Here is a 15,605-nt window from a genome sequence, read left to right as displayed (position 1 = left end):
TTCCTGTCCATGGGTTGTATATGTAAGTTCTTTGGCTTCTACATTTCCCATACTATTCTTAACCTCCCCTGTCTATTTTGTGCCTACCATTTATGCTTCTTATCCTCTGTATTTTTTCCCACGTTTTCCCCCATCCCGCTCCCTGCTGATAACCCTCCAGGTGATGTCTATTTCTGTGATTCTGTTTCTGTTCTAGTTGTTTACTTAATTTGTTTTTGTTTTTTTAGGTTCATTTGTTGATAGCTGTGAGTTTGTTGTCATTTTACTGTTCATACTTTTTATCTTTTTCTCAGATAAGTCCCTTTAGCATTTCATATAATAAAGGCTTGGTGATGATGAACTCCTTGAACCTGACCTTATCTGGGAAGCACTTTATCTACTCTTCCATTCCGAATGATAGCTTTGCTGGATAGAGTAATCTTGGGTGTAGGTCCCTGCCTTTCATGACTTGGAATACTTCTTTCCAGCCCCTTCTTGCTTGTAAGGTTTTTTTTTTGGTTGTTGTTGTTTTTGAGAAATTAGCTGATAGTTTTATGGGAACTCCTTTGTAAATAACTCTCCTTTCCAGGGCTTCTTTTAAGATTCTCTCCTTATCTTTATTCTTACATAATGTAATTATGATGTGCCCTGGTGTGTGCTTTCTTGGGTCCAACTTGTTTGGGACTCTCTGAGCTTCCCGGACCTCCTGGAAGTCTGTTTCCTTTGCCATATTGGGGAAGTTCTTCATTATGTTTTCAAATAAGTTTTCAGTTTCTCGGTCTTCCTGTTCTCCTTCTGGCACCCCAATGATTTGGATGTTGGAATGTTTAAAGTCTCAGAGGTTCCTCAGCCTCTCCTAGTTTTTTTTGAATTCTTGTTTACCAGGGTGGGGCAACCCAGTCGCTGAATTGTGAGGCTGTAAGTGGGGCAGGGGTCCGAGAGGGAACAATGGCACTTGCCCCACTCTCTTGTCGGATTTCAGTCCCTTCCCCTGCTTCCCACAAGCAAATTGAGCCCTTCTGGTGCTGATTCCCAGGTGGGTGGGCTTGTGTACATTCTAGGACCCCGTGGGTCTCTCCAATGAACTCTCCTGTGAGGCTGGGAGTTTCTCCCGACACCTCAACCCCCACAGGTGTTTTCAATCGGTGTTTTGAGGCTTTATTTCCCGGAGCTGGGGCCCTGGGTTGTGCGGTCTGTCTCTCTCCCAAATTATTGCTCCTGGTTTATCTGCGAGAACGTGGGACCACTTGGTCTGCCAGCCACCATCTCACTGTGAGTCCTCTCCGCCCGGCTGCCCGTCCCCGCCCCTCCTACAGGTCAGAACGAACGTTTCTACTGTAACTCCTTGGTTGTGGGACTTCCATACAGTTTGATTTCCTGTCAGCTCTCATTGTTTTTTGTTTTAAAATTTGTTGTTGTTTTTTCTTTTGGTTGTGCAAGGCAAAGTGTATCTACCTATGCTTACATCTTGGCCAAAGTCCAGATTTGTCCTATCTTTTCATTCTGTCCTGAGCTGGTGGGGTTTTTTAAAATGTTTTTTTTAATAATATAGAAATGGGTAAACTGTAGTACCTTTGAACTATGGAATGTTAATTGGTGCTAAAAAGAAGTGAGCTATGAAGCTGTGAAAGGCATGGAGAATTTTTAAATGAATATTAAGTGCAAGAGGAAACCTGAAAAGGCAACATACTATATGATCCCAATTATATGACATTCTGGAAAAGGCAAAACTATGGAGACAGTAAAAAAAATCAGTGGATGTCAGGGTTAGAGGAAAGGGGGATGAATAGGGAGGATTTTTAAGACAGTGAAACTATTCCATAAAATACCATAATGGTGGACAAATGTCATACATTTATCCAGACCCACAGAATGGCCACCACCGAGAGTGGACCGTAATGAGAACCATGGACTCCGGGTGAGAGCGCTGAGTCAGTGCAGGTTCGTCAATTGTAGCAGACGGACCACGCCGGTGCCTGATGTTCACAGTCAGGCAGGCTGAGCCTGTGTGGGGGCCGGGGGTAGATGGGAAATCATGGTCCCTTCCTCTCAATTTTGCTGGGAACCTAAAACTGCTCTAAAAAATAGCCTTTAAAAAAATATAGGAGCGTTAAAAACAGTGACACCCAAGTCTCCACAATGCCCCACTGAATTAGTTTCCCAGGTCAGCCAGAAAGAAGTACTACAGACTAGGTGGCTTAAGCAACAGAAATTTATTGTCACACAGTTCAGGAGGCTAGAAGTCCAAGGCCAAGGGGTAGGGTAGGCAGTGCGGGTTCCTCCTGAGATTCTGATGGAGAATCTGCTCCAGGCCTCTCTCCTAGAGCTGGTGACAAGCTGGCCTTCCTTGGCTGATCTCTGCCTCCATGCTCCCATGCAGCTCTGTGCGGGTGGGTAGGGATCGAATTTTCCTTTATTTTGTATGTGGGGTTTTTTTTTTCAAATTTTCCCATTTTAATAGGATACCAGTCATATTGCATTAGGAACCACCCTAATAACCTCATTTTAATTTGATTCCCTCTGCGGAGACCTTACCTCTGAATAAGGTCACATTCTGAGGGACCTAGGAGTTAGGACTGCAGCATAGCGTGGGTTTTTTTTTTCTTGCAGGGGTTACAAGACAATCCATAACTCCCACCGAGGACACAGCCTTGCCCCGACATGTGGCGGCTGATTGAGTGCTGTGTTGCTATGGAAACCTTCAGACTGTTTGCAGCCCTGGCCCAGCTGATCTTATTCCATCTCAGAGTTCTCACAGGTAATTTCACAAGTGGGCTGCAACTCACACCTGCCTCTCCTCGGAGCAGCCTGTCAACACGCAGTGTGGCCAGACACATTTTCCAGGGGCTGCAGGACAATTCAACATGTGGCAGGTCAGCCCTGTTCAGCAGGCAGACAAGCCTCTGCCAGTCACATCCAAAGAGCCTCCGAGAGCCGCTGGCGCTCCCAGAGCGTTCCGCTGTCTTCCCCCTGCCCCCCTTATTATTGTGTCTGTGCCACAGAGCCCACGACAGACATTCCACGCACGGGGTAATTCCAACAAGAATTCTCCCAAGATCTATTGCCCAAAACACACCGTCTGACACAGCCATTTTTATACCTTTCAGAGCCCCTTTTTGCACTGCTGACTCCAAGAAAGCTAATTAATTATTTTAGACACTACTATTAAATTGACGCAGTGATTAATCTGATAATCCTTTTTGTGAAATTACCTCTGAAATGCTAACTTTTCATCTTTTGAAATTCACTGTGAATTACTACGAAGATTACTCTGTACCAGCTTTGGGCTCTGTAAATCTTAATGGCAGTTTTGTTTTTTGTTTTGTTTTTTTTTTTTTTTTTGCCAAAAGCAATAAAGCGGTCCCGAATGTATCAGGTCCATCAGGAAAGAGGCAGGCAGGCAGGAAATTGAAGGTGACTCACGCTGCAAGTGGGAGTTTTGACTGACTGACGAAGCGCTAGAACCTGCTGTTGCTGATTACCTACCGGGCCTTTACTCCGATGAGAGCAACATGGTCGCTCCTGAAGCGGAGGGACGTGCAGAGCCCCTGCTGCAGGGGTCAAGGCTCCCTGTCTGAGAGAGGGGCCCGTCCCACCACCACCCTCACCCCTCCTCCCCAGGCGCCAGCTGAGTGTCTGCGTGGCGGAGACCCACCAGGGAGTCTTATTTGGGTCCAGAGCCCAGAGTGCTGCCTCGTGATCACCCACCTTATCCGAAGCCCTCAGCACGGGATAGGGGCAGGGGCACACCTTAGCTATTGCCCCCCAACCCTGCCCTCCCCAGTGGCCGGCTCCTGGGCCTCAGGGTGACTTCAGTCTCTCCAATGCTGTCTCACAGAAGGCATCTTAAATAAAGCCTGCTGGGGCTACCAGGCCTGGTCAGAACAGCAACGTCCATCTTCACTCTTTTTTATTTAAGCTAGTTTTTCCTCTTCTTCTTTTTAACCGTGTGTCCTGTGCAGCTCATGTGTTACCAGGATGGCGTTAGGTTGCCCTGACAGCCTCTTCTAAGGCTGCAACACACTTCTCACCTATTCTGAGAACAGGTAAAAGGTGAAACCTGTTGAACTTGTGGCCTCACTTATCCATCCACCCATCCATCCATCCCCCATCCCTCTACACCTTCACCCCTCCGCCAACCCATCTGCCCATCCATCCACCCGTGCACCCTCCCACAGGACAGACAATTCTTGCCCTCACGGCACTTCCATTCTAATTGAGGAAGTTGGACGATAAGATAACTACTGAGATGGTGTTCCATTCTTTAGGGGGAGGGTGGGAGTACTGGGTGGGGGGAAGTCGACAATTCATACAGAGGGATCAGAGAAGGCCATGTTGACCCCTCACCCTTGCCCTGGCTCCGACTCATGGAAAAGATGACACTTACGAGTAAAGAAATAAAAGGCAGTGAGAGACAGCCATGTGAATGCTGGAGGAAGAGCCTTCGGGACAGTGCCAGGGCCCGGACATGGGAGCGCCCCCGACTGCCTGCCGAAGGAACAGCAAAGACGTGCTGTGGATGGGGCAGAGTGAGCCAAAGGACAAGGAGCAGGAGTTAAGGTCAGAGACGTTTGGAATCCAGGGGCCATCACCTTGGCATTTCTGGGTGTTCTGCAATAGAAAAGTGGGTCTGCTCTGCCTGCCTTGTTCCTGCCTTCCCCTGGCGCTCCCTGCCACCCCTTCGGTTCCGTCCTGCAGGGGCCTCCAGGCCGACCGCAGCATCGGAGGGCCCGTGCTAAACCAGCGGTGTGGGCCGAAGAGTACGCGGGCCACCGTTTCCTGGGCCCTGAAGCGCACTGCTAGGGTTCTCTTTTCCCCACTCTAGGGCCTGGGGAAACTGAGGTCCAAGGGCACCTCCCTTCAGCTTCCTGCTTAGCGTTGCTGCTGCTGCTGCTCTGGGGCGAAGAAGTCCAGGTTCCACTGGGTGGAAGCTTACCACCTACAGCCCCTCTCCACCCTGGGTTTTCTCCCAACGCTGCCCGCACGGGTGAGAGCTAAACAGCGAGAGGAAGGCGGCTCCTGGGAGCTGCTGGGCCAGTTTGGTGGTTTGATCAGTAAGAGCCGTGAACCCAGAAGAGGATTCTGATGACCTCACGTTGCTACTGAGAGAGGGCCTGGGTCAGCAACTGGAGTGACATGGGGAAAAACATGTCGTCCTCTTCTGGAGGGGTGAGGGGGCACCCCTCTGTGACCGCACACCCATAATCCTGGGGAGGTTACTCTGTTTTCCCATCACCCCTTCAGCAACAGGATGCCTTTATCATAGTCATGAAGCCACGCTAAAAGTGCCAACCTTCCGGGGGTCTAAAGGACAGGGAGAACCCAGGAGGCTAAGAGGGGCACAGAAGCGAGGCAGCAGTACCCCTCAGCTCACCCCGCCACTGGAGACCAGTGTAGGCCTCTCTGTTTCGGACAAAACCATCTTGGACCCTGGGGCTGGGGATCCGACCTCGGTGGCGGCCCCTCTGCCCAGCTGCCCCACGGGATTTGCTGGACGGGACAACCAGGTGTGAGTTTGGGGGGTGGGGGACGCTGAGCGCTCTGGCATCTGTTTTCGGCTCCCTGGGTGTGAGGATTGAGCCACCAGTCCATGGCTGCACAGGGGCATTTCTGGTGTTTGCCCAGCCGCCCTGCTCATCTGCCATTCCGCGGAAGGGGCCTGACTCCTGCCCTCCCCGCCCCCCAGCCAGGCCCGTGTCCAGCCCCAGAACAACCCCCTCCGTGTGCACTGGGTGGGGGGCCTCGCCCCTGTTGTTTTTCTAGTGAGCCTTTTCTTCCCTGGAAGCCACACTGACTTCCCAGAGCACCGCGGCTGCCCTCCCGGTTGCCATGGAAACGGAGCGTTCTTTCCGTCCCCTTCTCCGTTTACCTTGGTCAGGACTGCGGCACAAGCCAGCCGGCACGGAACGGGGGGAGGCCGGTGGCCGGGGGAGAAGGGGGGATCCAGCCGCTCCAAACCAGATCATTCCGGCTCAGAGTGGAGCGTCCCCCTCCCTCTGGAGGGCTCTCCAGCCACGTGGGGTGGGCTGCGGGCGGAGGCTCTGGGGCCGCGCTCGTCAGGGTCTCCCGTGCCTCCCCCCACCCCGTTGTACCCCCGCCGCCGTCTTCCTCCCAGAGGTGCTGGGGTTAGCGAAGCCTCTGCGGTGCCACCCCGGGTGCCAGGCCTCTGCTCGGAGCAGGGCAGCTGCTCCGCTCCCCAAGGGTGCTCTGCCGGGGGCGGGAGCGGGAGCAATGGCTGCTGAAGCCCAGCTTCGCTCTGCGCCCTGGGCACCGTGGAGGCCTCCGCCGCAGGAATCGCCCGGCGTTCTCTCGGGGTGTCCAGCTCTCCCCGGCCCTTAGGGTAAAGCCAGTTGCCGCCAGCTGCCCGAGGTCGGCGCGGGCAGCCTCCCCCCCCTCCCCGGGTGTCCCTCGCTCCTGCCGCACGGCTCCTTCCCCTTGCAGAAGATAACAGGAGTTTCTGGAAGGCTGTGGTTCCTGGTGTAATAACATTTTCCCTCGTGCTCCTCCTAGCTCCTCGTGCACATTGACTGGGTTCTCAGGCGACCCCTAACCCCAGCCTCTGGCCGCCCTCCCCGTGAGTTGGCGGGCCTGCACCCCATCACGTGGAAGCTCCCTGAGGGCAAGGCCCTAATCTGCCAAATCCCCTGCGTGGCGCGGGCACTCTCCGCCACTGCCCCAGAGGGGCGAGCGCCAGGCCCAGGCTTTCCCACCGGCGCCCCACTCTTCCCAGGGGCAGTTGTTGCCTGGTGGGCGGTCCGGAGCCCAGGAGTCGGACGCGGTCGCCCCCTCCTGGCAGAGTTCGATCAGCCCTGTTCCCCGCTAGGGGGAGGCAGAGAAGCCACCTGGCACACCTAGGCGACACCCTGATGAAAGCTCCAGGCCATCTTGCTGCGTTGGGAGAATCTCCACTTAGGCGGCCAAGCCCTGTATGCAGCGGGTGTTCCGCCGCGGCCCAACGGGACAGAGGCGGGCGGAGGTCTCACTCTCGGAGGGGAGGTGGCACTTCGCGGACCCCCTGTCTTCGCAGCCTTAATCATCACCTCCCTCCACCTCCATCAGATACTTCTAGCCAAGGGGGATGCGATTCTCCAGACATCCTTCAGGGTCTTCTGCGTCTTCTCATCAACCACGGTCTGCTTGCAGCCAGGCCCCTCCCAGGGGTGACATTTCTTAAGAAGGAAACCTCTCAGAATTGTAGGCAGGGCCACCATTTCTGAGCTGTGCACATCTGGGTAACCCCTTGGCAAACCACTTAACTTGGCTTGTCTTGGCCTGCCGATCTACGACGTGGGGGTGAGAGCTCCAAGTTTACACTCCGACACCGGTGTGCTGAGAAGATGAACCGTGAAAATGTTTGGCTGACATGGAGGGAGGCAGGGGCTGGGCTCCGCGATCCTGGTGAGACCAGGCAGGGCTGGGGTTCCAGTCCCGATGCCCCAGGGCACCCCTTGGGTACATGCCCCTCTGAGCAACCTCCAGGGTCAGCACTCAGGGGTCATATCTTTCTTCGTGGATGGTAGGTCTGGCCTCTTGCTTTGGAGGGAGTCTGGGCAGTGCAGGGGGAGCAAGGGGAAGATGCTGTCATCCTGAACAGTGGTCCCATCTTCTCCAGGGCGAGGCTCAGGGAGAAAAAAGGCTCCCAGGTGCCTGATGTATTCCTGTTCAGTTGTCAGAGCAAGGGAGTGTGCTTCCTTATAGTGGTATGGGGAAGAGTTTGGAAAATACCTTTGGCAGTCACAGGGATAGCCACCTTAGCTCCAATAGCCAGATGGCTGTAGGTGGAAGGTTCAAGAAAGGTGAACTGACCAATCTGTCCCCTCAAAGGTGACAGACTGAAAGACAGCTGCTCTCTCTTATTTTCACAGTTGCCTTTTGCAATACTGCTCTAAAGCTCCCGGTGTGGTGTGAGGTCCTGAAATAGTAAGTGGCTAGAGCTCCCACCTGTCTCTGTCCTCTGTAGCCCTGGTGTGGGCCCGGCTGGTCACCGAGCAAGGCCTGGTGTCTTCCTTTCTGCGGGAGCCGCTGAGGCCTTCCTGTGGGGCTGACCGCCGCAGGGGAGCTCGGACGCACTCTGTGTCTGAGAATCTGGGAAACGTGTCTCACTTCTACATGTGCAACCTCGAGGCCAGACCCCAGCGCCTGTGTGGGATGGATGTGCTGGGTGGGCTTTGTGTGTCCCTCCGAAACCCTCGCCCCCTCGCACCTTGCTATGTTTACGACATAAACAGCTTCTACTTAGGGATAATGTTCTTGCTTGATTTTATGAATGGACTGGACCATGGGGAACAGGCTCTGGATGACAGGGTCAAGCCACACTTACTCCTTGAGAGACTGTGTATGTTTTATTTTCCCCACCACCGCCGTCCGTTTATTTATTTTTATTTGTTGGTTTGTTTCTCTCTTTTCTTGGGGGAGGGCACTGTATTTTTAAAAATTCCCTCCCTCCCTGTACTTTTTTCTTTCTACTAGCTTCCAAGATTGGCTTTTAAATCAAAGATTCCCAAATACCAGCCAGGCTACAACTGAATCAGTGAAGAAATTAAAAATACTATTACTCCAGCCCGACCTTTGAATCACCCATTTACAATCTTTTTGGAAAGGACCCAGATTTACAGTATCCTGAAGAAGAGCTAAATTGAAAGACCTGTGAAGGGTTCTGCTTTATCAAGGGAAGAGGGCAACCCCTCCAAAAAAAACCTAGGATCATACTTTAAAAAAAAAAAGTCCCTGCCACAGCCCTTCTTACTTCCTCACCTGTCTCACTGCTGCCAGCCGCCTGGGCTGGTTTTTGGCTCCTACCTTTCCATCTGTGATGAATACACGCTACGAGTCATTGCTTCAGTCTGAGACGTTCCACAGGCTACCTTCCTGCTGTGGAAGACAAGGGGTTAGCTCATTTACATCATTCTGCCTTCCCTGCCTTGTCGTCGTCTTGTATTTAACTTCTTGATTGGTCCACTCTGTAATTTTGAGTAAATATTTTACCTTTATTTCTTGTTCTATCAACTATAGAGAACAATGATAGTCAATACCTAATAACGCTTACTGCACGCCAGCCAGCATTCTGAGTACTTGACACATATCTACTCGTGGAAGCCATACAACAGTGTTAAGACACAGGTTACTATCACTGGCTCTGTTTTAGAGAAAAGAAAAGTAAGGCCTTTGGGCTGTTCTTTTAGTGGTTTTCCAAGAGGGAGAGGAGGTGGACATGGGGGCCCAGTCTGCCATCTCTACAGAGTCCTAACAGACCGGGCAGCGTCCATTCTGGCCTTTGCTCTGGTTCCCCACTGAACAGTTAGTACGACAATGACCAGGAAGGTGGCAAGGTGTCTCAGTCACCTCAGCTAGCGCCAGGCAGTTACTCAGCTGTGGGGTGTGGATCCCCACGTGCCAGAAATCAGCTAAATCGGAATCAACAGAGGAATTTGTTAAAACTGTTCACCTACTGAAACAGAATCATTGGGACTTGGGCCCAGGACCCTGTATTTTTAATAAGCATGCCTCACGGTGTGGAAGCCACTGGGTCACGGGTGGGCCCCGCAGCTGGTCTCGCTCCATCACACACTCAATTTTCAGCGCTCTTCCTCGGAGCCTGCACTGCTGTGGCACTCAGTAAGGAGTGGCTGGCTTTTGTAGCAGACCTCCCACTGCAGCAGGATCAATGATCTTAACACCAAGATCAAGGTGAAGAGCTACCTGAGGTCCCATCTCAGCGCAGCTGCTCACGCACGAGGCTCCCCCTTATGCTCCGAGCCTTTGGTCACAATCACAGAATGTTAGACCTGAAAGGGATGCCTGCTCCGGACATGAGAGACTGGGGAAAGCGCTGCTGGGAGGAGGGGTCCCATCAGAGGGTGAAGTGACACAAAGCAGAGGTTTTGCAGGGGGACGCATGTGGAAGACCAAAGCCAGAACTGGGGACTGCGGTGTTGTCCCCCAAGGGCCCCTGCGAAGGGCTCAGCTCCTCCTGGGGCTTTTCTCTTGGATCACAAAGACAGTCGTGACTCTGTGTAAAGGTTCACATTTCCCCTTTCAGTTCCCTGCGGCTCCTCCAGCCCTTCAGAAAAGGGTCACTACGTCCATCCAGACTTGGCCGGCAGTGGACTGGGGACTGGATGGAATGAGACAGTGAGAGGGAGTGCGACCTGTGTCCCACAGTCACACGGTTGCTGCGTCCTGGAGGGAGCGGAGTTCTGCTGAGGGGACTGCTGTGTGTCCGGGAGTTCCAGGTGGCAAGCAGCGAGAAGGAGCCCACAGCAGGTGAGGGTGGCAAGTGGGTAACCCGCAGATATTACAGAGAAAGGTGGGCCGGGTGGGGTGACAAAGGGGGTGGCAGAGACAGGTGGGGCTGGTACTTGGGTCACACAGGTGAGCTCACATACACAGAAAGTACCATCAGACAATGAAAGCAGCCTTGAACCAAATAGGTTCGGATAAGATTTATTGATCAGATTGTTTTAGAAAACCAACAGCAAAACACTGACAAGGTACATAAATACAGATTGGACATTTTAGGGTAAATTCACTATATTTCCTACCTGCTTGTAGGAAACCAGGTAAGGTGGGAAAGCTGTCCTGATCATACAGCATGCACACCAAACTGCAAAAGGACTTCCACACTATTGAACAGGACTGTGGCAATAGCTTTATAGTAAGGCAAGCATCGTGTGTGGCCTAAGCATACCCTGTACGAGGAGTCGAGCCCGGGCTCCCCCTCAGAGACGGCGTGTAAGAGGGGTTTCCCCTTCTTGCCTAGGTTCTTCCAGAAAGTCCTCCTTGGCAGGTGCCTCGACAGGGAGATACCTGGCGCTGTCCCTGCTCAGACTCCGTACAAGGAAGTGGCTTTATAGGTCAGTGTGTTTCTGATGCCCCCTTTGTATTCTAAATGTGCGACTAGTACAACAGCAAAGACTACGCGCGGCGCGACTGCCTCTGACTCACCCTGTACACTAAGCAGAGCCTTTAAAAGAGACTTCTAAAAAGTGGGGAAAAAAATTAAAAAATATGAAAATTATACTAAAAAGATGGCACCACTTTTGAAGCACAACTCAGAACTTCTTTTCATGACACCAGACAAGAGGAGTTGCTTTCCACCGAATCTAACGGCCTTAAGAGGGAGACACCGCCGCTGGGCGTGGCCTGGTGGCGGCGCGCACGGAGGCCGTGGAACCCCATGAGACCGCCTGGGCCCCGCCAGCGCTCCCAGAGCCCCTTGGTGATTGGGGAACCAAACCAGTTTAAGCTAACTGGGACAGTTTTTGGAGCTTATGGTCACGACACCATAAACCCTCATCCATCCCGGAGCTCAATGCCAGACAAATGAAGAAAAGGAAAATGGCTTTTTGTGCTACATCAGAGTGCTGACAGGTAGGCAATCAGTAACCTGCACCATGTTCTACACATCTGTAAGACCACCAAGAGGCAAAGTGGTTTTACAGCATTGAGACAACATAGTCTTCGAGATAATTCAGCCTTTCCTACGTGCCAAGCGATATGGCTGGAAAAGGTATTTCCAAGGGGAAAAATAGGCTCCTGCAAGAACAGCGGGAAATGAGTATGTCAAGAGCCAAAGTAATGTGTTTGAACAACGGGCTTTCCTCTGCATCACACACTGCTTTTTCTTCCCATAGGTGCTAAGGGTTCTTTGGGGTTAGAGGACAGATAGCCTAGAACTCAGGGCAGGAAGCTATGCCAAAGCAGAGGAGTGAAGAGTAACATCCAAACTCAGGACCACCACCAGTGGGTCCTGATTCAGCATTCAACAGCTGTCGGCAGATTGACCAGTTACAGCTGATCAGGCTGCTGATGTGTCTGCTGGTTTCTAACCCCTCCCATGATTCTTCCTTTTCCGTTTCTAACTACTCATTAGCCCCACCCATTGAAAAGGAAGTGGTTATGGGAAAAGAATAGGAAGGGAAAACTACATATGAGTCATTGGTAGAAAAGTTGAAATTGATTATCTGGATTTCAATGAACTGTGCTTTACACTTGCTACACTGGATAACCAAAGATCGCTGTTAATATACCTTTTGCTTAGAAATGTGTTTATTATATTTTTAAATCTAGCTATGTAACAGGCATGAATAGTTTAGCGCAAAGTTTTACATCATGTCAGTGGAAAGGGTTTCAGTTTGGCCCCTGAAGAACAGTTAAAATCTCAATCTACTCTATATTGTTTTATAGATTTTTCCAGGATGTGGAAAACACTTTATTAAATTATGAAAGCATGATTTTCTTTACTTAAAGTATGACATTCACAGATAAATTATTATATACACAGGAGAACTGATAGGATTAAATATTAGGTTTTAACTCTCCATTTCGGACACTCTCACAGACAGACTTCCTTGCTCCTGGGCAAAGACACACAGGCAGACATGCCCGCGTGAGAAAGCACAGAGGAGACGGGGGAAGTCTCGGCGCTAACACACCCGAGGGTGGGAGTAAGAGAACGCAGACTTGAACATCCAGCTTGGCCAAGAATTGGCTTAAGCCAGCCGACCACATCTCAGATTCTGGGTGCAGCCTGACTCTAACGTAACGGGCTGACTTCCCCAAGACAGAGACAAGAAAGTGCCTACCTGCTTTACAGTCATACCCCACATAGAATCTGTATATACCCACACGCGTTTCTCTATATTGCACTTAAGTTACAGGACTGCAGTAGATGGCTGGGAGCACCTCGGAGAGGCAGAGAAGCAGCAGGCATAAACTTCCTAAATCAAGTAGCAGTGCCAGGAGTTCGGAGTTAAGGTAACTTTAAAAGCTGGTTGTAGGGACACTACAGTGCCTGGCGACCCCCAGACACCGCCGGTTAGGTCGTTCCACACACGGTCGCATTTGGCACCCAGGACATGTGCACAATGTGCAGTTCTACAGCACTCGGAGCCAGTCACACTCCGTCACTGTCACTAGTGTTGCGTTAAAAGAAGACACTTTAGACCAAAGACGTACACTTTTATGAAAATGTCATACACAAGGTCTTGGGTGTCAGGCCCCCAAAGTCTACCTCAAAGGAGTCAGCCCCTAGAAGGCTTTAAAAAGGATGCTGGCAAGTATGGATTGAACCAGACTGTCTTTCTAGCTCCATGGTGTAGGAGCAGCTAGGCACCCACTTATATCCCAAGAACCATGGAAGGAGAAAAGCACAGAGGCTGAGCATTCTAGTCTTTGGTCCCTATGTAAATCCATGACCAAAAAAAAAAAAAGCCTTTCATCACCCTAGACAGCATGACCCCCAGGTGCTCCAGAGACCGGGCTGGAGCCAGGCGGCAGAGCCTGGTTAGACCTCGCGGGGCTGCTCAGACTGACTTGCTCTGGAGAGAACTCCTCATTGGAACAAGCCCAGCAGTGGGTGGTGAGTTCAATGCCAAACAGACTGGGCGTGGCAAGATGGGGGTGGGGCCTCTAGAGGAGTTCCTCCTCCTCCTGCCTCTCCTCCACAGCCCTCACTCCCCGCGGGAGGACCCACATTCACAGATGAATGGTTAGTGCAAGACCTTGCCAGACGCAGGCTCCATGAACTCAGCCCAACACGAATGGGATGTTATAACAAGGCCAAGTCAGGAGTTCAAGTCTAGAGGCCACACTTTTCTCTACCCCAGAACTGAACATTGGATGGGAACATTTTAGCCATGACTCAAAGGTGATTTTAAATCCACACATGAGCTAAAGATATCCCTTCTGGGATGAAGGAAAAAGAAAAACTTTAAAAGCTAAGTGAAAAAGAGGCACTTAAAGGAAAAATGAGTCCCACGTCTCCCATCTGAGTCTCCTGCTGTGAGGTTAGCAACGGGATGATCAGCACCACGTGCCTTTAGCACCTGCCATGCACCTGAGGCCTGCCGCGTGCTCACCTCTCACTGACCTGCTGAACTCCTCCCGCAGCCTGATGGCAAAGCGAGGGAAAATGTAGGTCATTTCTTCTTCAGAATTAAAAGTCAACACAAAACAAACCAGAGCTAGAATTTCAACTGAAAAGTGAATGATCCTCGATTCCATTCCTTCCTCGTGCAAGTTTTTAAAATGATGCTTAGCTCTTCGGGAAGGATGACCTGTGGTTTTTCTCCTAAGACCTTTGATCCATTTACTAGACAATTACAGCACCGTGCACATTAAAGCAGACAGAAAGGAAGCAATAAGCTACGAGAAAAATCAAGGGCCAACTGGCTTTCTAGAGATACAACCCATTGCCTAAGAAAACGGCAGGTGCATGGCCCAGAGTTAGAGAAGAAACAAGCTCTAAAAGGAAACGGTCAGCGTGACGGTCAAAGCCCACAGCCCAGAGCGAAGCCCCTGCCCGGCTCTTCTCTGGCCTCTCACGGGCTCACATGTACATCACACAGCGTTTGTGCCGCATATTTTGGGTCTGTGATTCCCCATGGAGAAGTAAGAAGTCAAAGAGATACTTGAAACCATTAATAAGCATAGAACTTCAAAACTGCACAAACGAACTTTGGCCACCGTAAGTTTCTTGATTTGAAACGTGCTTGGTGTCATAATTTCTAAGAGCAACAACAAACAGCACAACTACGACACACACATAAGTTTTTGACAAAGCCATTGTCAACTCTAAGCATTGCTGGCACCATAAGGATGAGAAAAGATATCGCTAACCAAGAGCTGCCGAGCTGCTTAAATTTCCCCCAAAGTCAAAAACGAGGTTTGGGTATCTCTGCAGCAAGATGTCAACCACTGCTACCATTAGAACCAGCTCCTCAGATGTATCTTGGCAAACAGTAAGTCTAACATCTAGCTTTACATGCAGCCTGCGAGATTCTCAAGGTTAGCCTTCTTGTTCTAGGCCCCCCAAACATCTTGCTGCTGTTGCAAGATTTTAATTTTTTTAATTTTATCTTTGTTTTCATTGATGATGTTGCTGTAATTTATAGAGCCTGGCTGACATGGTCGTATGTTAAAAGTTCGTCTAAAAAATTCTTATCTTGATTCATAACATCATTAGGTATTTTCAGACTCTCCCTCAGCTCCATCAAGGAAGAGGGAGTACAGTATGTGAGTGTGTGTATGAGTGTGTGCACTGGGGCGGGAGGGAGAGAACCAAAGAAAGGAGCACAAGGGAAAGTGAGATTCCATAAACTTAAAACCAATGTACAGAAAGGCATCTGATGTATTTTCTGAATAAGGCCTTGATCAGGGTAACCAATCCTCTTTGTAGCACATTCTACACTGCCCATAAATAAAGGAGTCTCTTTAAATTAACATTTCCAGTATCAATGAACAGTCCAGAAATCCTCATTTCAAGCGCTCGATGAGTCCCTGTGTGAGTCCGAGGTGCAGAAGCTGTGTTCGGGAGAGGCTGGCCAGGTTAGGGAAGGCCGCGAGCAGCCTCTCCCAGGCCAGTTCCAGCAGGCTGGGCACCACCAGCCAGATCTTAAACAGGGAGCCAGTCCGTTTGTTCTCGTGGATGTTCACCACTCCCCCGTGGATGTACATGCAGCCGGCCTGCGGGCAAACGGCAGTCAGAGAGGACAGGTTCACATGGAGAGAAACAGACACTAAGGCTGGAGATTCAAGCAACGTCAGTCATCAGTCATTGTGGGCTGAATTGAGGTGAAATGAAACAAAATATTTCTCACTGATCCCAACATAGTTCGGGGATAAAG

General features: G+C 50.9%; 1 protein-coding gene across 2 annotated transcripts in view; it reads right to left on the bottom strand.

The window, feature by feature from the left end:
* Positions 1-10,396: 10,396 nt before the first annotated feature.
* The window catches only part of KLHDC10 (kelch domain containing 10), a 54,398-nt gene continuing 49,189 nt past the window's right edge, over positions 10,397-15,605 (bottom strand). For both annotated transcript variants that reach the window (XM_028525420.2, XM_028525421.2), the window contains one exon: positions 10,397-15,444. In XM_028525420.2, coding sequence (XP_028381221.1) covers positions 15,235-15,444 — 210 coding nt within the window. In that variant the 3' untranslated portion in view covers positions 10,397-15,234. The remainder of the gene's footprint in view (positions 15,445-15,605) is intronic.

The sequence above is a fragment of the Phyllostomus discolor genome, chromosome 10 (genome assembly GCF_004126475.2).
Source record: "Phyllostomus discolor isolate MPI-MPIP mPhyDis1 chromosome 10, mPhyDis1.pri.v3, whole genome shotgun sequence".
NCBI lineage: Eukaryota > Metazoa > Chordata > Mammalia > Chiroptera > Phyllostomidae > Phyllostomus > Phyllostomus discolor.
This window is presented reverse-complemented; position numbering and strand designations above follow the sequence as displayed.